This window comes from Populus trichocarpa, chromosome 1 (genome assembly GCF_000002775.5).
Source record: "Populus trichocarpa isolate Nisqually-1 chromosome 1, P.trichocarpa_v4.1, whole genome shotgun sequence".
Classification (NCBI taxonomy): Eukaryota; Viridiplantae; Streptophyta; class Magnoliopsida; order Malpighiales; family Salicaceae; genus Populus; species Populus trichocarpa.
Window position 1 is genome coordinate 17,973,259 of NC_037285.2, and position 22,976 is coordinate 17,996,234.

Here is a 22,976-nt window from a genome sequence, read left to right on the forward strand (position 1 = left end):
CTCTCAAGAACAATTACCCAAAAACCACCATTCCCTATGTGGTATAATCTAGATGAGAGATGTTATTATGAAAGTATCATTTGACATTTTATTTTTTCTTTTTTACTCGGATTAATATAATGGCAATTTGTCAGAAAGGTTGAACTCAAATATGCATCAAGACACTAAGAAACACCCCTACCTTTTCAAAACGTTGTGACCAAATCAGTTTTATAATAATCTTTTACCAAAAAATCAATAAATAAATGTGTGTTTTGATTTCAGAAATAATTTGATTTTAACTCAAATCAATGTTTCGACTTCCTGTTTATAGGATGAAAAACGAATCATTCAAGCAATTTTCATTTTAAAGTAACTAAACAATTCTGAACCAAGACACAAAAAATTAAAAATGCACAAAAAGCCCGCACCCCATGTCTCTTGGGCCATATTTTAATTGTTCGCATAATTGCATATAGTTGGATTTACTAGTCATTGATTCATAAAAATATAAGTTCCAAACAAATACACTAAACAAGGACAGAACTTATTGGTTCTAACCACTTGCACTTGAAATGATGAAAGAACATTTTATTATCCCTTCATATTCTAAAATATATCCTTTATGGTCCCTATTTGAGCTTGAAATAGTTTTTTTTCTTTAAAAACCTTGATTAGGATCATACCCCACACTAGAAAAAATAGAAATTTCAAAGATCAAGAGTTGATCCTAACTAGGACCATACCCCACACTAGGGGTAAATAGAAGTTCTAAAGGTCAAAGGTTGATCCAAACTAGGATCACACCCCACACTAGGGGCTAGGCAAAAATTCACATATCAAAGACTGAGGAGATGCTATGAAAAATTCAAAGAGCCTAAAAAATTTAAAATACTAGGGGGCATGCCCAAATGAAAAGATAAAAAAGACCAAGTAAAGGTCAAAACAAAACAAGGATGTCTCACCAAAGCAATCAAAAAGGGCGAATCAAAGAAACATGATGAAAAGATTGAAAGATATAATGATAGAGATATTAAATCCTTATGACCTTGAAACACTCTTTGAGCCTACAAATCCCTTTCTCTCATAGTCAAAAGTCATAGCCTGCATTATGTGCCTTTAAAAGCCATTTCTAATCAAGCAAGCAAACGAGCAAACTGAACAAAAAAATAACACTCTTAAAATGCAGAAAGACTTTTCATAAGAATCATGATATTGTGAACAAAACTACTCATTATTATTCATGTTGATAAAGTATGTGCTGAAAATGAGATAAATTTTTAACAAAACATCAAGTTTTTACTCAAGCCTCTTGCTTTAAAACCCACAATAGTAGAAAGTCACCATATTGAACTAAAGAAAGCGTTAAAATTTGACAAAAAAAAAAAGAAATAATAATAATAATAATAATAATAATAATAATAATAATAATAAAATCTCATCATGTGCCTTCACCAAGATCAAACCATCTTTTTCCTAAAGAAAGATTAAAACCCCTAAGAACTATAAGAAATTTAAAACAAATTTGTTTTAAGCTTACACAAGGCAAATTCTTGTTTTCAAAATGCAAAGAATTTTATTTGAGCCATGGATAATCCCAACTTTGAGTTAATATTTCTTTCTCAACCTATACCTTATCAATCATTAACAAAATATCTTTTAGCATTGAATGGTGTGTTTTAGGTCTTCAACCAAAGAGGTTTAAACTTTAAAAATACTTTCAAAAATTGCATCTCTCTGATTTCTTTACAACAATTATATTTGAATGGATATAATTCTTGAAATTTAGAAAGTTGATTCCAAAACAAGAAAGAAATTTTCAAACAAAAAGTCATTGACCAAGTTTGCAAAGTCTTATTGACACTTGTTATGAGTCGTCCTTAAAAAGTAGAAACTAGGGACAATGTAGTGGATCCTTATAGGGAAAACAAATAATATTCAAATAAACTAGGGGGCAAAGAAGCACATAATCAAATTATGATTCAGTGAAATCCATCAAAGTTGTGGTTAACATCTGGCAATGACAATGCCTTTTGATGATAGAAAAAAGAATAGACACATCTATTTCAGCTAATGGCGATGTTACCTAAGAAGTTTATGGATTACTCAATGAACTCCAGTAGCAGTTGAGAGTAACGCTGCACTTGAGGGGCATCTTCATGTCTAAAAGCATGGATTACCCTTTGATATATGATTATGACTCTTGAAAGATGTTATCACATGGGTGCATTTGGATAAATGTTGAAAGGATGCACATTACCTAGATTAACCGAGGACAATTTGCTTTGAAACCTATCGATTCAAGGTGCATTTCACTGCATAGATGTCAATGATAAAAGGAACATCAGTGATGATGATAATGTATTTCTTTCCACGATCGAGTCTAGCTGATTACTAAGCCTTGAAATGAAAGAGAATCTCTAAAATAGATTTCGTCTAAAGGGATTAACCTAGCCATATTAGTTAAAAAGATGTTAAAGATCATTAGCAAAGGATAACGTAATGGTTTTATTTAAGAGTCTAGGAAATGTTATTATATTGTAGAAGCATGGCCCAATTGGGCGACAACTTCATGGCTATATAAGTACATATAATGGTTGCTAGAAATATCAACAATAGTTGTTCAATAAGATTAGACGGGATAAGAGCAATTAATTGTGAAGAACACCAAGTACAATTATAAACTTTTGTTGTAAGCTATGAGTAGAAAAGATGCACTCATGAAAATGAAAATGCATGTCTAGATGACTTAACAATTCAATGGCAGTTAATGATTGACACGACCAAAGAGTTGATGTCTTCTCCCAAGTGTAGGAGTGTCGAAGTAATAAATAACCCGGCAAGACCGGGGTCAAACCACAGGGAGGTTAACTGTATAAACTACAAATAAAGAAATAAATAATAACAGAAAAGGAGTTGAAGAGAGATTTGAGATGTTATATTGATATAAGGATTAAACAAGGATAAAATAATTGTCAAGGTTAGAGGATCCACTAATGGTATTTCAAACAAGTATAGTATAAACTCTTTTTATTACTCAACTGGAAACCACACACAAAGTAGGTTCCAATCGGATTATAAATTATTAACATGATTACATTAGTTATCTTATTCGAATAATGTTAATACTTGTAAATATTGTCAGGTATTCATGATTATAACTTATGTCAACAACAAATCAAGTTCCTTTCATAGCACAGATGTCGATTATACCATACAGTTGGGTTATGAAAGTGCCAAGTATTTGTTGTACCAAGGGTTATACAACATAAATCTAGATTAACCATTTAACAAGTAAAGTATTAAAAGTGAACAAGATAACAAATACAAAACATGTTAGTATCAAACATTAAAGTTCATGTTGAGTTTATACTATACTTATTCTTACACCATTAGTGTAACCTTTTCACCTTGACATAATAAACTTAGCTAAACATAATGAAAGAGAGAAACATAAATAAACAAGATAAGAACATAAATAAGATATAAGTTAACTAAGTAAAGGAAAGAAAATGAAAAGCATAAAGAAGAGATTAATATAAATAAAACTTAAGCATTACAAAAATATAAAGAGAGAGAGCAAGAACATGATCTTGATATGAAAATCAAGATGCCTAAATGCATGGCAAATGCCTCCTTTTATAGGCCAAAATACGGAACTATTGATTTGATGACTAATTGTTGAGTGGGTCTTGACTTGGTAACACTCTTTATCTTCTTGTCTGCAGAAAACATCATTGCTAATACCAGAATTTGAATAGATAGTCTTCATAAAAGTTCTGGGAAATTATCTCAGCTTTCCAACAAAACAAGAATCGGTACATTTGTACTTCTAGAATCGAGATATGGGCTGAACACTGAACAATGTCTGAACTGTAGAACAGATTCTAACTTCTCTGTTGTTGCTATCATTTGAACTCGAGAATGACACTTTTAAATCTTGAACTCTTCATGAAAGTTTTAGGTCTATGTCTTAGCTTTCCATACATATAAACCAGACCTAAATCCAAGTTCTACAGCTCCAGTTATGATCCAATAACCGTATGATGTTCCAGTTTGGACTGAACCATTAAACTTAGCCCTCTCTTTGTCTTCTCAATTTTAGTAGTTAAACTCATTAATCAATCATTTGATTTATGTGATAGACCTGCATTTAAGATGAATATTTACCATAAATTAAAGGTATCTTATATTATTAGACATGTTATTATAAAACATGCTCTAGTTAAGGAGTTATTGATACTTTAAGTGCAAAATGATGATATAAAACCTTGATAAAAATGCACTTTTAAGTACTAATCAATGATAACATATGCTTGAAGAATATAGTTCAACTGAAGGCAACTACGTGGTTGATTGACAATCTAAGATGAGGTCGACATTAGAAAACCTTTTGATGATTGTTGGAAGAATACACACAACTGATCAGAGGGTAATTTTTGAAATAATCTAAGAATTTGAATGATTTATTAAACTCTTGTATGATAAAACAAGCAATACCATACTTAGGAGCATGGTATGACCTGATAAATAATAAAAACAATAATCATTATGGACAGTCTAAGATGAGAGCACTTACATTCAAGTAGAGGATTGGCATATGGTAAACTTGAATGAGCTGGTGGATTAAGGGATTAAGAAAAAGTAGCAAGCAAAGACAACCTATGATGATGAAGCATAAAAATGTAAGGGCTTATATTTCAAACCAGGTAAGGATGCATGCATGTTATCCAACTCCAATGCATTGCATAGGTGTTTTTGAAATTTTACAGGAAAATCCACAATGAAATCAGAGTTGGCAAATAAAGAATTCATTGAGCTATGATAGCAAGGAATCTTAGTTTTAAATCTGCAATTAAGAAAAAAAAAAGATAAACCCTATTATCAGGAGTTTATTAGTTCTTTGGCATCGGGGAGTGTCAAAATATTCAACCCCGTGACCGGAAAGTATCATATGTCAACCCTCCAATCAAAATGTTTCAGGTCAATGGAGCTGAAAACAAAAGTCGTTGAGATGACAGGACTCCACCAGAAAAACAATGCCAAAAGAATAATTGTAAGAATACAATTCTCCTGGTAGTTGTAAAACTTCAGTTCTAGTTGAAAGAAATTGCTGAGATGCAAGATTTCAGGTCAACTAAGCTAGAAAAAAAAGTTGAGAAGAGACAATTTTCGCCAAACCAGAAGCAAATTCATAAGTCGAATGCTGCTTCATTTTTGTAAAGAAAAGAAAAGTGACAAAAACCCTATTATTAGGAAATTCTTAAAGAAAAAGAAAAAGAAAAGAAAAAGAAAAAGAAAAGGATCAACCATGTCATCAATAAGAGTCTTCAGGTCAACATGTTGTTAGGAAAAGAAAGTTCAAACCCTATCATCAGGAAGAACAAGAAAAATCCAAGCATCAAGAAATCTGAGTTTTGGGAACTCTGCCTTCAGGAACCTTAATTTTCAACTCACAATCATAATGTTTTGGATTCAGTCATAATAGTTAAGAAACATTGGGAAGGTTCTAGCGAAGGGAATCACTGAGATTCCGGATTTTTCAGGTCAACTGAGTTGAAAACATGGGTCGTTGAGATGACAAGACTCTGTTAGAAAAAAGTTGCACAAGAAAATAATTGTGAGAATATGGTTCTCCTAGTAGTTGTGACAAAGATTTTGGTTATGGTTAAAAAGAATTTATCAAATTGGGATTTCAGATTAACCGAACTGAAGACAAAGATTTTGGTTATGGTTAAAGAGGATCGTCGGATTGGTATTTCAGGTTAACCGAGATATATACAAAGATTTTGGTTCTGGTTAAAGGGTATCACCGAATTAGGATTTCCAAGTTAACCGAGCTATATACAAAAATTTCGATTTTGGTTAAAGAGAATTACCAAATTGGGATTTTAGGTTAACCAAACTATAAAATCAAAGTTTTAGATTAAAAAGGATCACCACATTCAAGATTTCAGTTAAACTAAGTAGGAAAAGAAGACAGTTGCGCAAGAGAATAGCTGTGAGAATACGGTTCTCTTAATAATTGTAAAACCAAGATTCTATTTGAAGGGAATTGTTGAGCTTCAGGATTCCAGGTCAACTAAGCTGAAACAAAAGTTGCCAAAGTGAACAAATTCATTTCCTAATGGAAATAGTTGAATCATAGTTTTAGTTGAAGGGGATTTCTGCGAAAACAGAATCTCGGGTCAACCGAGCTAAAGTTTTGAGAAGATCAAATTTTTTAAAACAGTTTGTTTGTCTTTACAAACTTACTATGCAAAGCACTTGACAAGTCTTTACTCCGTAAATATTGTAAAGAGAGGATATATGTTGTTACCCAATTTTTTATCCTATTTTTCAAATACAAAATTCGAAAAAACCAAAAAATAGCAAAAAAACAACAAAAAAACATATTCTTGACGTATTTGCATCATTTTCAATGTCTTTTCCAAATAATTTAAAATTAAAAAATCTACTTTTGTTGCGTTCAATCTTTAATGTGCTCATTGAGTTGATATTGATGTTGCTTTTTTCAAAAATCAAAACACAAAAAAATAAAAAATGAAAAGAGAAAAAAATGCATTTATTATTTTAGTGATTTAATTGTAATTGTAGAAGAAAGATGACTGATTTTAAAATTGAAAACCCTCTCAGCAAGCAACCCAATTTTTAATCGAATGGTCCCCAATCAATATTCTCAATCCAACGGTCCATATTTCTTTGCTTTGCCTCTAAGTTATTCCGATAAAGCTATAAAAATCAAATGGGTGGTATAGATTAATTCTTGAAGTCCAATGATTGATGTTGGTTTGCTTTGCATTCAAGCCAAAGGAATTACAATATAAATTAAGTGTGTGTGCTGCTTTAAAGGGGGGGGGGGGACGAGGAATACCATTAAATAAAACAAAACAAAAAGGAAAAATACCAAACTTTCTCCAGCTTACACACTCTCCTAAAGACACAAAAGGAAACCTAACCTTTTTTTTCAAACACAACCGCCAACCACCACACAAAAAGAAAAAAAAAACACACCCACAACCTCCATCTCCACTAGCAAAAACATTGACCAAACCTGGCCTCCTTCAGCCCATTGTCACCATCATCGGTAGCTTCCCTCCAAAACCCATACTAGTAGCTTTTTTTCCTTTAGTTTCCTAATTGCCTTCTTTTTCTCCTTCACAACCAGTGACTAAGTCGTGGCATCACCACCTATAAATCCTTATTTTTCCTTCCCACAATAGCAAAGAAGCAGCACCCATTAACAACCCCTCTCACTTTTCAAGACAGCCACACCAACAGACTCATCAACAGCTCTTGACCACCCCACCATCTTCTTTCTTCAACAATCAAATAACCACAATTAAAAGCTCAACAGCCACTTAGACTTCATCTTTCTATCTACTAAAATCGAAGCTTCCACATTTCTAACCTATCAGACCAACTAAAACTCAATTGTAGTTCCCTCATAACTAAAAAATAGCCAAGGATGTCTGCGACACCACCACCACCAAAGTTCCAACCTCAATCATTGTACTACCCCCCATACTAGATCTCCCCGTTTTTGCCATTTCACTTGATCTCCTCAACCACTTATTTCAGCCTTTTCACTATTTCTTCAAATCAAACCCAGCTTTTCCATTTTTTTTCCCCAGTGGCCATAAATAACCATAACCGATAACTCTCTCTCTTCTTTATGTCGACCACAATAACAACAAAAAAATTAACGTTAACTCCCTCTCTCTGATCTTATACCATGATGACATATACTCCAATTGCATCAAATTTTTGGTTTTAGCAAATCTAAAAAAAGGAAAAAAAAATTGAATGCTTGCTTGTGGAACTTTCTCTTTTGCAGGTATTGCTTAGTGTCATTGCCGATACAAGAAGGAAGAGGAACCACTCTAGATCCACCTATTTTCTTTGTCTTTACTGGCAACGCGTGAACCCATGCGCCACTAGTGTTCCACCACTTCCATAAGTCTTCCAACATTGTTCTAGAGTTTCTAGCAACTCCTCCAGATTATTTTCAACATTTGGGAAGGACCATGTTGCAAATTTTAGATGTTTATTATATGTGTTTAAATTATTGTTAAATTCAGAGTTTTTGGTGGTTTGTAAACATGTGAAATTTTTTGGTGTGTGAGTAATTAGTGGAAAAAAAATGTGTTTGTGTTTGCATTATATTTTATTTTATGTTAAAAAATTGGTAAAAAAAGAAAAAAAAGAATTTTTTTAATTAATCCAATGTTTTAATTGCATATGGCCAAAAATCCTTAAAATTATTTGAGCATTTTTTTTAAATACTTTGGCATGTTTTAAAAAGGTGTTGTATGGATTTTACAACAAGATTATAAAATTCCAAAAGGTTTTGGTCTATATTTAAAAAATATTAAAAATTTATTTTTGACAAGAAAATATTATTCACTTTTAATATAAGGATAAAGAACCTAAAAAAGGTTAATATCCAAAATATTATTAAGAATAATAATTTATTATTACTCACTTTAATATAAGGATAAAAAACTTGCATGAGGTTAATATTCAAAATATTATTGGGAATAATATAACTCATTAACTTCTAATATAAAGATAAAATGAATTTTATCTAAAATATTATTTGGAATGATGCAATAGCCAAAACCTCCAATTTTACCCTAAAAGAAGCCCCAATGATAATTGAGGACATTTCACCATTCCAAACCAAGTTCTTGACCTAGGAAATCAGGGTTTGTTCATTATAACAAACCCACCATAGTAGGCTAATAGGAATAGAAACATCATCAATCCATAACAAATAAAGAGAAAAAACAACGCAACTTATCTCAAGACGTACTAAGGGTGTTAATACATTTCCTTTACATAACCAATCTCTTGTCTAGAATCTCTAAAAGACCAGTTAGGGTTTCTAGTATCCATAATATTAGGTGGTGATTTCCTTATCCAACTAAAGACCTTCTAGAACACCACCCAAGAAGTGTTTCCGCGACATCTCACCCTCGTGAGAAAGGTACGACAATATCATTAAATGATATATACCTTTGATTATAAACAATGAAGTGCTTATATATAAGAATAGATCCATAACCTAATAGCTTGGGATTTTGAACTAGAGATGGTGTCCATTAATATATGTCATTGTGTATTTAAGCCCATGAATAGGCTCGCAAACTCTCTAAGTGCAAATCTCCATGACAACTGGCATAAGATAGATGGATTGGTTGCCAAGTGTTTATTAGAACCACTATTATGTTATAATTGGTTGGAACAAGTACGGAGACATTGGATTTTGTTGACTAAAAGTACTTATTAGAGCCAATGTTTTGTTAATTGGTTGAAATGAGCATGGAGATATTAGATATTATCGATATAGTTGTCATTGTCTTTTTCGTGAAGTAAGTAATTAGTTGAATTGTTAGAAAAGGAACAACACGGATGGTTTCTAGAGTTTTAAGATGTGATTCCTATCTTAGAAGTGGAGGGTGGGTGAAGGCTATTGAATATGCAAGCTTTTATATATATAGAGTGTTTAGCTTTTGATTGCATTGCAATTGTCGAATGTGGTCGTGTGACGTCGAGGGGTCGTTAGAGTTGTCACCTAGTTATTTGGTTTAGGGTCGCTAGGAAATCTATGTGTACTGGTTTTATCAGAGATTCAAGGATAAGGGACTGGTTGTCGCTAATAAAGGTATTAACACCCCTAGTGCCTACCCAAGGTAAGCTGTTTTGTGTGGTTTGATATAGTTTAGAGGTTTTAATGGTTTTTTTTTATCAGTGGTCTATTTGTGGCTTAGGATTGAGATTTATTCGTGTGAATGAAGTTGATGTTAAGAATTTATTATGGGCTCGTGTACCCAAATAAATTCTTATGAAAACGGTTTTCCGTAATTTGTATATTAAGGTGAAAAATGCTCCCAATTAAAATTGATGAATATTTAGAATAATTTTGAGAATTTTCTAGTTAACTCATGATATTTAAATATCAGCCTTGCTTAGAGGTCCAGTATTTATACCAGAATATGTAACCATTAATCCTCATGAATTAAAAATTTAAATATTGAAATATTAGCCAAATTCTCGTGGATTCAATAAACTGGTTATTAAATCCAAAATGTACGCTAAAAAATAAAAGCATACCATGTATTCTATTTTTTTCTTAAAAAATATGATTTTTTCTGTATATTTTTTTGAGAGAATTGGTCATATTTGGCAACACGCAAATAAAATGTTTTTATAAATTCTATTTTAACCACGATATCAATTCAAAACAAATTATCGTTCATTAACTCAAAATCGAACAACGCCAAACATCCACATAAATTTTATTAATTTCCCCTATTTTGTTGAAATTTCATGTTAATCTAAATAAATCAAACCAACCTGAACATAACTCATGCACCAATATTTAACGTCCACAAAACAATTACAACCCCAAAAAATAAACCTATAATCCAACAAAAATAATTAAATTATTTTGAAATCCAAACCAAATTAACAATCCAATACTATACAAAAATAACAAGCATTTGGTTCCAAAATTTCACAGTTTTTGCAATTTGTCAAAAAATGATTTGAGTTTATAGATCAACCTTCCGAGGCATTTGAAATGTTTAGGATATATTGGAATATACACTGGAAAACCGTTAGAATAGTGGCAGCGCCTGTACCACACATCACCAACATTATCGGCGCATGAATTCACGCACTGCTGTTGTTGAAGGAGCGTGAATTGGTAGATCTAAAGAGCCTCAATCTCTACTATGCAGGAGAAAGAAAGCTTATTTCTTATGTTTTTTTTGTTGGCCTCTCTAGCTAATACCCCTTTAAATTTTTGCTCCTAATCTCTCATCTAATCTCTCCCCTTTTATGTATGTGTAACCACCTATTTATAGGTAAAATAGTTTGTTATTTTAAATTGCTAGTTACCAAGTTTGCTTGAAAACTAGCAACCCAAAAACAATTTGATCCCTTTGAAAATTTTGATTTTTTGTATTTTAATTTTTTTGAAAAATAGCAACTTCAACGTTGACTTAAAAAGTGTGTTAACAACTGAATATGTTGAAAAAGACGTTGCAAGTGACGCGAAGATGTCAAAAACATATTCTTGGGTTTTTGTTGTTTTTGCTATTTTTTGATTTTTTTTCAAAAAATAGGGTAAAAAATAGGTAGCAACAACGATACTTAAATTGCAATTGTTATACTAGAGATGTTGATAATGCTTTTTTATTGGAAAAGGAGTTGTGTTCAAAGTAAATGGAGCTCATATGAAAGAGTGAGATTTTATGAGCCACATATGTGAGTTAGTATCGCATGATTAGTAATTTAAACAATACATAATGGATTTATAACTTAATAGCTTATAAACTTTTTAAATATAGGCGTTTCTATTTATACATGTAAACATTTGTATATAAAAAGATCTATAAAGAGACTTACAAAACCCTGGATTCATATCTCTACAATAAATAGTGGTGGTGTTGATTATTTAGCTAAGATGATTGAATACAACAAATTTTAACAAGAGCCAATGATTCGCTATTAGTTAGAATAAGTATAGACAATGGACAATATATTAGCTCTCATAATTGCTACCTTTATTGCAGATGAAAAGTCAATTAAATTGTTGGATGAAAAGTGATGCAAATGAATCATAAAATAGAAAGACATGATTTTTGACTTGGAATGAAGGGTAATGATTATTCTCTTAGATGAAAAAACTTATTGAGTGTTCAACTCTTGATAACATTATGATACTTGAGTTATGATTTTCTCAATGCTAAATGTGCTTTAATAGGAGAGAACTGTGGTTGACATAGATGAGACTTGCAATAGAAATGGAAGTCATTGAGATAAATACATAGTGAGGTTTCTTCTTTTTTATTTTGTTATAGAGGTATATATTCGTGTTAGAATCCTACATCGATTAATGTTATAAAAAAATGATATTTACATATAAAAAATAGGCTTATATGATATCCATATAAATATATGTACCCATAAACATATGAAGATGCTCATAAATACCTCAAGATTTAAGTATAAATCTCTTAAATATATTAACATAAAAATAAAATATTATTTTGCTTACAAAAATAAAACCTAATATTTCTTTCAATTGCAATTAGTAGTATTATCTAAAAGTTAAAGCTCAATTACATTTGAAACATTTGATTCAATAAAAAATGTTTTTGAAACCCTAAAACGCTACCTCTTTTTAGACAATTTACAAAATTTTTATAATTTTTTTATAACATACTATTAATTCGTATATAACGTAATTTTAAATGATTATTCTAAACATTTGTTATTGAGAAATTAGCTCAAAATATTAAAGATAACTTAATTAGCATGTGGTATTATATTCGAATTTCATTGACATTTCAAAGATATATCTATATTTGATTAACTATTAGATATAAAATCTTGGCCAAACACCTTTTCAAAATGTTTGAATATACATCTACTAGGCTACTCCTCCATGCTACATGTTAGATCAATTTTTTTAAAGTAAAAAAACCTAGATGCCCAAAAAAATCCAAGAATGTGGATTCAAAAAAACGTTTTTGTATGATGACATATTGAATTGATCCTGGTCAACTTTGATTCACCTGCTGAACTCACGACACGGGTTTTAAGACCATGATAACCCTTTAAAAAACAAATCGGAATCAATCAATCCTAAAGAAATCAATCATAACATTAAACAAGTAATTATTCAAAATATATTGAGATGATAATATATTGGATCGACCTTCATTTTGTGGCTTAACCCGCCAAACTCGCAACCTGGATCATGGACTTCATTGGGTTTAAATAGTTTTATTTTTTAAATTATTTTTACCTAAATATATGATAACAGAAAATAGAGAGAAATTTTTTTAAAAAAAAGGTTAAAAGATGAAATTGGAAGAAATTTTTTTTTTATTTTAAAAAAGATGAAAACATATTAGATAGATCAGGGTTTCATGACTTAATCTGTCAAATCTGTGACTCAAGTCATGGACCTCATTAGGATTAATAATTTTATTTTTTAGCTAAATATATGATAAAAAAAATAGAGGATTTTTTTTAAAAGTTAAAGGATGTAATTGGAAGGAAAAATATTGAAGGACAAGAAATAATAAAAAAGGCTTTCATTTGGGCCTGACCTAAGTGGCCTAGATGTGTGGACCTCTAGCTTAGGCCGCGTGTCTGAGCCTTTTTTTCTTTTTATAAGGGTTTTGCAGGGGTCTGCCTTAAAAAAAAAAAAAGATTGATGACACATCGTCTACTCTTACCCAGATTCTAGCCACCAGTGGTGGCTAAAAAATCATAGGTTGGTTTTTGTTTTGTTAAAAACCTATTATTCGACCCATTTTTGTCTACAAACATCTAGATAACACCCTCATAACATATAAAAAAAACTAATTTATCAAGCTAAAAAACCTAAAAATAGTCAAAGAACACATAATCAAACCAGGTAAAAAGATTTTTTTATTAGTTTTGATATGTTTTTTGACACAATTTTGATTTTCAAAACAACCATCATCAAAATTTTCTTGTTGAATGGAACCTATTGATACCAAAATAGACCTTTTTAGTGTTCAAAATCGATGTCAACCAACGACTTTTTCTCTCCTCCCTAAAACCGAGGAACTGAAAAATAAAAAAATAAACTTTTTGTCAAAATTGAATCTTGAGTAATTATAGAGAATGTGAAGATTGAAAAAACAAAATAGGAGGATGAAAATGATTTTTTGAATCAAAATTTAAATTGGTAATGAAATTTATTTGTGTTTCAAACGTCACCTCGAAAACCATCGTTTGGACTTTACCTGACCACTCATGCACCCCCTGAAGGGCACAAGGGTAGCCCTCACGCACACGCCAACTACTTTTGATTTTTAAATAATATTGATGTAGATTGAAACTAAAGACAATTATTAAATAAAGAACACAAAATATTTTTATAGACAAAAGAAGCTGCACATATGAGTCCCAAATTCACAAGTTTTTTTTCTTTAAAATAATGATAATCAATTCTACCTCATTAGGAGGTTTATAAAGCCTTAAATAAGCCAGAAATCCTACCTCAACTAGAAAACAAAAACAAAAATGCAAAATTACAAAGGAAAGAAGCGTAAAATCCAAAATAAAAAGAAAAATCACAAAAACTACCACAATTGGGGGCCTTTGGCGAGATTTTTGATATCTAAAGATCTGACAATCCGCGTAGCAACATAGTGGAAACTATAAGAAAAATAGCCTTCGGGAACTCTTGTAAAAATTTAAACACGATTCAACGGTCGGATAAAAAGTTATGGTTCTTTTGGGATGTTATTTTAGTTTGGCGTGACCAAACCTCGTCTTGGACCTTTATTTGTCCCACCGGTCCATAAATGTATCTGTTAGGCCATCCACATAATCTGTCCGAGGCAAATCCTTATCTAGTTATGGTAGACCCACACTTGACTGCTTAAAACCACCCGTTATGGTAGGCCCGACTACATCAAATATTTTATATTTATTAAATTATCAAATTGCTCCTTATTCAACCTCATTATAACTAAAATACTAGGATGAAAATATGAGAAAATTCCTAGATGTCAGTTCAAAATATTATGCTTTTAAGGATAATTAAATCATTTTGTTGTACTTAAAAAAATAAAAATCTTAAAAGGCTCCTAGATAATAGTTTATTTTTAAGGATATTTAAGTTATTTTACTATGGTGAACAAACGTTAAAAGACTTTTTTGTTCTTAATCAATTCGTAAATGATTAATGGTTCATGAGTAAAACTGATCACGTATAATTTTAGACCTTATTTGTTTTTATGGTTAAAAAATACTTTTGTAAAAATCTGAATTTTTTTTCTTTAAATTAATTTATTTTTATGTTTTTAATTTTTTTATATCAAAAATAAAATTTAAAAAATAAAAAATATTATTTAAATATATTTTTAAATAAAAAATACTTTTAAAAAAATAAAAATGGTAACAAACCACGCATGAGAAGTGACTCAAAGGTAAAAAATTGCAAGTCATAAAATTGCAAACCACGCAGGAGAAGTGTTCTCTCCCCTTGAGAGGAAAAAGAGAAATGAAAAAAGAAAAAATACAGACACACATAACAACCCTGCTTCTCTCGTCTCTCTCTCTTACATCCTGAAAAAAAAAAATCGTAATAATAATAATAAAAAAGAAGAAGCTTAAAAGCTAAATTACAAATGAGAACAGAAAACCCACTAAAAAAATTCAAGAAAGCTGTCCTTTTTTCTTTAAACAACCGCAACAACTAACAATAAAATAAAAAACCCTCCCAGATCTCCTTCTTCGGATCTCTTTCTTTTTACGAAACCCTTCAATCCAGGGTTTATTAGGGGTTTTGTGTTGCAACTTGAATGCAATATTGTGTTTTCTTTATTTTGCTGATTTCCTCCCCTTTTTGTATCTTTTATATTCCAGGTTTTAAAGGGTTGTAAGCATTTCTCCATGAAACCGACCTTCGTAGCTGGTTTTGGCACCTGGGCTCCCTTCAAAATATTGGGTTTTGATTGATTTGCAAGAGATTCTCTGTGGCTTTTCTTTTTTTCTTTTTATATTTTATATTTTTCGTTTTCTTTTTGGGTCTGCAAAGATTGAGTTGGGGTTTTCTGAGATGGGCAGTAGCTCTGATAACCTCAACAGTAATAACAACAACAACACCACCAAAGCCATTGATGCGTCTGTGGGTGCTTTAGTTTGGGTCCGCCGTAGAAATGGGTCATGGTGGCCGGGTCGGATTGTGGGTCTTGATGAAATTTCCGAAGGTAGTTTGGTCTCGCCAAGATCAGGCACTCCTGTCAAACTTCTCGGACGCGAGGATGCTAGTGTGTAAGCGCCTTTACTATCTCTTGTTGTTAGTTTCTAGATTTTGATCAGTCTGGCATTTGTGTTTTCTTTCGTTTTCTTTTTATTTTATACAAGTTGTACTATCTTTGTTAGTTGCCGGTGGTTTTGTTTGAGTTGTTTTGAATGGCTGCGAGGGTCTGGGATTTGTGTGCATGCATTGATCTGTTGCAGTTTTGCTAGTGCTTCCTGGCTTATGAAATAGATAATTGATTCATTGCAGTTTCTGGAGCTTTTATTTGACAGATCTTTTTCCTGGTTTTGATGGTTCTGTGGATTTTTATTGCAAATTTTTTCGGTGCTTTAGTTTTATGGTAAAAATTGGATTTTTCGGGTTGGCTTCTTGTTTGCACACATGTCCAAATAGGTTGCCCCCCCTCCCAAATTTATGTATATATCTGGTGTTGTTATTTCGGACATTTTTCTCTGTTCCAGAGTGTTTATTTTTCGATTCTATTTTCTATCATAAAGTTCATGTTAATTGGTGTTGGATACTTGTATGAAACTTCTGTTGGGAACACGTTTGGTTTGGTATGATTGGGAACACATTATGAAAAACTGAAAAGTGTAAGCTCTCTTATTTAGTGGATTTGAGAATGGGAGAACATTAGCTCATCATCTCATTAACTTGCATCTGCATAGCTGCCACCAAAACTATCACCTCCTCATTAGGATCATCTCTGCTGCATTATGACCTGCATTGTTGTTGCTTTTTGAACTTCATGTTTATTTGATATCAGTTTAAGACGTGCTTGATTATGGTATAGTTTGATGCCACAATCTACATCTACCTAGTTTTGTAGCTTCTAAACCCTATCCATCTTTCTTAATAACATGGTTTCTACTACTAACACAACTACAATGTTTCATCATTGAGTGTGGCTCCACCACTCAGCAGCTGATCCAGTACTTTTCTTGAAATGCTACTATACTAGATTCATACCTCTGCATATTGTGAGGCTTGATGTGTGCTTATATTTTTCTGTGCTGTCATGCCAGAACGATATTCCTGTTGTGTTTGTTGAGATCTATAAATAGATCTATCTTTCTGGACAATTTGTACTATTTTTGTGCTTTGGACCTTGGTTTCCTATTAACCTTTTCTGAACTGAGGCTTTGTCCATCTTTGTAATGTGTTACTTCTACAGCTCAGTTTTAGAGAAGATAACTCAAGCTTTTTGCCCATTTTGGTTGCCCTTTTCTTCATGGTTGGCATGTATACTAAAAGGGCGAGACTGTGTTCTGTGTTTTTAGGTTGGGGCATATTTTGTTTCCAAAAATAGGGACATATCTCCCCTATTCTAAACCATACAGATTGTTTATAGCATAAAAGCACACAAACATTGTGTTGAGTCCATCCGAATTCTCCATGGGAAACAAATATTTTAAAGCTTCTGTGTAGATGGTGCATTCCACTGAACAAAAACTTCGAGTTTAATGACTCCATTTCTGCGAGTTTTATGTATTATTTCTATTTGTATTGTTTCTTGTGATGTGCATCTAGTGATGAAGCAGGAGAGGCTTAGGTTAGATTTCAAAAGAATTAGTGTTATATGATATTGCTATCAGAGGCACATATATTTTGGGATTTGAAACTGCACACGTGTCTATTATGTGGGACACAGGAATCTTAATACTCATTATTGTACCTTCTTGTTGCTGTTTGTGGTCCTCGTGGCATTTATCTGGGTGTTAGCCATCATTAGATGGACTTTTACTTCAGTCATATTATCTGTCAATTCTAGTTGGAGTAAGTTGGCTTGGATGATCATGCAAGCAGATGTGCTGAGGACTGATCTGTAATTTCTAATTACACTATTTTAGTTGTTTATGAGGTGGTCAAGCTCGAGGCTGATGAGATTTCTATGTTTATGCAAACCCAAATGTTGGCTCAGAAGTTTTATTGCCCTCTCGCATCTGGATACCCGTTGTATGAGGTAGTAATAGAACCTGGTAGAGTTTTTGCAGCTTTTGAACCGAGTTTTGTTTCTCAAGATGCTTAAACATGCAAATAAATATGTATCCATGAAGGTCCTCTTTTGTGTCTGTGCTGTATGATGCTTGTGTCTGTCTTGGCTGATGCTGGTATTAAAAGTACTAAGTTGGAACAGTGTTTGTGCATAACACTTCTGTGATATTAATTTTATTTTCTTTTCTTTTTTCTTATCTTTTTTTTTTAAATTTTTGAGGCTGAAGTTTACAGTTTTTTTCTCTGAAGAATTTGAATTCTTAAGTAACATTCAAATATAAAATCTTCACCTCATATAGATATGATTTTTGTGTAACAGACGCTTTATTTTGTTGGTTTAGGGATTGGTATAATCTTGAAAAATCCAAAAGGGTGAAGGCATTTCGATGTGGGGAATATGATGAATGTATTGAAAAGGCAAAGGCTTCCGCTGCAAATGGTAATAAGAGAGTGGTGAAATATGCTCGGAGGGAAGATGCCATTCTCCATGCCTTAGAGATTGAGAATGCTCGCCTAGGCCAGGATCAGCTGGACTTCTTCTCTAGAAGTGATAATTTGGGTGAAGAGCATGGTAGTTCAGCCAAAGAATCAAGCATGTCATTTTCTGGAAAAGAAGACGGTGATATGACTGATGGGGATAGTGATTCTGAAGATAATTCAGATGCGATTGCTGATTCAGATTCTAGTTTGGATTCTGATTCAGGTTCACATTCAGATTTAGCACCAGAGTTATCACAGTCTGGTACATCTTCTGAAGATCCAAATCATCTTGGTGCTTGTAAGGTGCAATCTTTGCCAGGAAAGAGAAGAAGAACCCCAAATGATTCTGAGGATGATGGAACAGAAGGAATTAAGCGTATGAGAGGACTCGAGGATCTTGGAATTGGTGTAGGAGATTCAAGCATTGGGAATTGTATGCCTAATTTCAGTCCTGTAAATGGTAGCAAAGGTTATAACTCGTTGCTGAAAAGAAAAAGGTCTCAAGTAGCAAATGTTAATGAGCTATTGAAAAGAAAAAATCGTCACCGACCACTGACGAAAGTTTTAGAGAGTACGACCATGGTGTGTGTTCCAGTTATTTGTGACCAAATTCCCAGTTCAAGTAGCTCACCACTTCCTGGATTATCTGACAGTAAGATTTCTGGATTAGAGTCAAATGAGTCTAGAAAGGACTGTTCTATTGCAATTAATAATAACTCAGACAATACTGGAGTTTCTTGTGAGAATGATGGCTCATTAAAGTCTTCTGAGCATGTTTATGATGCTCCCCTCATTAATCACAACTTGAAGAAGGAAAAAGATATTTCTAGCGTATCTGGGCTAACTGAGAACGATTCTGCAGACAGGTTATTTGATGTACCATTTGTTGGGGAGGAAAAACACTCTACAGGTATGGTTGATTAGGACATTTAAAACTTCAGAGCATGCACCCTTCTCTGTTTACCTGTTTTTCATTCCATGCATAGGTTGTCCAATCTCTTTAGTAGCATAACTGAGAACATTGGACATAACTTGTTTGCTAGTCCTATTTATCTAATGTTTGTATAATTTCTTTTTAAGTGTCTTATCTAAGCACACTGTTGTATCTCTTTGTTTAACAGACTTGGGGTATGCCAACTACTGTAGAGGAATTTTCTACTTGTGCTGATTTTTCATTTTGTTCTCCAGGAATTTCTCCTATGTCCTGTTCATCTGGAAGGCAGCAAATTGGTGGATTGGGGAGGCAATCTAGTCAAAGTAGACAAGCAGAAGCTGTATTGTTTAAAAATGAAGCCTGTAATGAATCTGGTTCCACTAGTCTGGCAGTCAATTGTGTTTATAATAATATCAGCCAAAGGATAGAGAAAGGTACATCAAAGTGGCAGTCAAAAGGAAAGAGGAATTCAAGACACACAAGTAAAAATAAAAATCAAGACTCGAGAAAAGATCTGGACATGGATGATGAACCCAATGTGTTCTTGGCAGGTATGGAGCATTTGGATGAATTCTGTCAGGGTCCTGGTCAGGAAGTTGATTGCAGCGGAGGTAAATCCCAACCATTTACTGAAGACCATGGGGATGCGGTACGGGACTGGAGCAAGTCTTTTCCTCAGGGGGATCTTAGTATGAAGGGGTTAATGGTGGAGATGTCTGTGCCTCAAAGGTCACTTCCCTACCGTCAATCACGCTTCACAGTTAATTCCAGATATCAGACATCAGATTTTTCTGGCAGAAATTTCTCCTCAGGTTCAAAACTATTTAATGTTGACATCAAGGTTCAACAAAACTACCGGCAGCAGCATGTTCCATTGGTTTCCCTAATGAGTAAATTGAATGGTAAAGCCATTGTTGGTCACCCTTTAACAATTGAGAATTTACAGGATGGCTATTCTGATCTATTGCTTGGTAGCAATGAAGGGGATACAGTGCATGTTACTGAAATAGAAACTCCCAAATTGGTTTATGCAGCTATGCGGAATTTAGAAGCTGGTAGGATACCTGCCAGGCATATGACAATGAAACCACTATCTTCACCTAGTAAATCACACAAATTAAGGAAATGTGGGCTGTTGTCTAAAAAGATTCGGAAACTATCTTCATTGACTGGAAAAAAAGTAGAAGATAGGAAACTGGTGGTGGAGAAGTCCAAGGGTCCTGCCGTAACTTGTATCCCCCTCAAATTAGTGTTCAGTAGGATAAACGAGGCAGTGAATGGTTCAGCAAGGCAAACACACTGTGCCTTTACATCAAGCAACTCGTGAATCTTGTTCTCTGGAAAGGTTGGAGAGTATGAATTATATCTGATAAATTTGTTTTGTTGGGGTCATTGGAGCCAGTTGTAGTTGGGGAACCCGGTTTTCTGCATATTCAAATGATGCCCGATTTGTGGCAAGCGTGCTCCACCCTGAAGGTAGAGGTGAAGGTAGAATCCCTCGGTACAAGCCCTTTACCATTGTAGAGATGAACAGACAGGATTGAGATCAATGGAGGCTGTCTAGCTATGTATATATGTAACGGTAGTTGAGGTGTAAATCAAAGATGGCGACCTCGGTAATAGGTACTTGTGGTCTGATGCCAGGTTTAATTCATGAATTGAGGTTGGTTTAGAGGGCTAATAACCTATTAATTTTCCTGTAACTGGTTTGGGGCATGGTTAGTAATTTTACTACCAAACCATGTTTTTTCTTTGCCATTGCTTATTGCAATATGCAACTGATGATGCAGAAGGTTGTGTCTCCGGACCTTGTTTCCTACCTGATTTTCTTTGTTTTTTTTCCTGAGCCAGGAATGTGGCTAGTTGGTATCCTCAATTCGCTATCTTTCACTTGGATTGCCAATAATTTTATCAACTTTTGTGTTTTTTGAAACTAAATTAAGAAATGCTTCCATTGATTTTCCATGTAAATTTTAAAGAGATGGTAGTTTTTGAAATACGGTAAGAAATCAGGCATGCATGACTTGTTTGATTACTAGGCTAGGGGACATTTGATAGCAACTGGGCGGTTTCCTTTACATTTACATGTTTCGAATCAATTGTTTTTTTCTTTTTTAATTATTAAATTTATATGTTCAAAAAAGAAAAAATTTAATTTATTATATTCATATATTATTCTAATTACTTCCATTTTATTTCTTAAAAAAAATAAAAAATGTTAGATGAGTATTTTGAGAAAGTTTTAATATTAAATTTCTTGAGATATTGATTATTTATTTATTTTTGTAGTGTTTTTAAAAATTAAATTTTATTTGGAATTAAATTTTTAACATTTAAGAGAGTTTCAAATCTCTAATTTATTTTTGTAGCATTTTAGAAAATAAATTCCATTTAAAATTCAATTCTTAACACTCAAAACGATTCCAAACATAATATTTCATTAAAAACCACTAAATTGAATTTAATTCAGAAAATTCTGTCATTAAATACCACAAATCCTCATTTTTTTATGTAGCTAGGACGAATAAGAAATCCTTATAAGAAAAGAATTTTGAAACATTAATGAATCTTTACCACACTCGAAAATTATATTGCAGTCCATTAAAAATCCTTATAGAACTAAAAATTTCTCAAAACAAGTTCCCACATTCTCGTAGGGAAATGATCATTGCCAAATATAAAGTCCAATAGTCAAAAGTAAATAAATAACAAAATTCGAACAACCTATTATGATCTATATCGCAAGTTCTTCTCAAACTTCGATTCACCTGAAATTTTACCCCAACATAAAAAAATATCTCTGAATCTTCTGATGGTTTGATTTGGAGTTATGCTCAATAGCATAAAATTAGACAGTAGAAAATTTTACGCAAAAATCCGAATCTAATCTTGCTTGGATCGTATCATTCCCTGTCTTTTGATGATTCATCCTCGAATCACTAACAAGTTTAATGGACAATTCCTTAGCCTCTTGTTAAAGCATTTGGAGTTTTTTTTCTTGCACGTACTTGCCTGCAACAATATTGTATGGATGTAGTAGTCGATAATAATTTCAAATAAACACGCATTGCCATCCACTTGCGTATATATTTTTGAATAATAAACACTACTGCCCTCTTTTATTTTCATCCTTTTGGTTCTGAACTAAAGCTCTCAATTCTCATGTTCTTTATTTGTTTCTTTATAAACCTTTGCAAGTCGTTCAACCTCACGCTCTTTATCTAACCTTATAGAAGCATTATGATCATAAATATTTGAAACTCGTAACCTCTATTTCTCTTCCTTACTCATATTGAATTTCCTCCGATTAGTGATTAGTACTTAAAAGTGTATTTTTATCAAGGTTTTATATCATCATTTTGCACTTGAAATATCAATAACTCCTTAACTAGAGCATGTTTTATAATAACAAGTCTGGTAATATAAGATAGATTTAATTTATGGTAAATGCTCATTTTAAATGCAGACATATATCACAATTCAAAGGATTGATTGATGTGATTAACTATTGAAAGTGAAAGGACAAAGAAAAGGCTAAGCTTAGAAAAGAGATACTGATTCAATTCAAATTGGAACACTGTTCGGTCATTGGATCATATCTGGAGCTGCAGATCTTGAATTTCAGTTTGGTTTATATGGCTAGAAAGCTAAGAAATAGGCCTACAACGTTCATAAAGAGTGGAAGACCCAAATCTGCCGTTTTCAAATTCAAAGCTTGGCCACAAAAGAGAAGTCAGAATCTGTTCTGCAATACAACCCAAACACTGC

The 22,976-nt window shown here is 32.7% G+C and overlaps 1 protein-coding gene across 2 annotated transcripts; it reads left to right on the forward strand.

Moving 5' to 3' along the window:
* The first annotated feature begins 15,037 nt into the window (after positions 1–15,037).
* LOC18094794 (uncharacterized protein At1g51745) lies at positions 15,038–21,009 on the forward strand. Of its 2 annotated transcripts, none has more exons than XM_024590363.2 (3): positions 15,038–15,810; positions 18,114–19,184; positions 19,463–21,009. In XM_024590363.2, exons 1-3 carry the CDS (start codon positions 15,696–15,698, stop codon positions 20,533–20,535), a joined length of 2,259 nt encoding a protein of 752 aa, XP_024446131.1. In that variant the 5' UTR covers positions 15,038–15,695; the 3' UTR covers positions 20,536–21,009. The 2 variants fall into 2 exon arrangements, with proteins under 2 accessions (XP_024446131.1, XP_024446126.1); XM_024590358.2 differs by having other exon boundaries at positions 15,040–15,810; positions 18,136–19,184.
* The last annotated feature ends 1,967 nt before the right edge of the window (positions 21,010–22,976 follow it).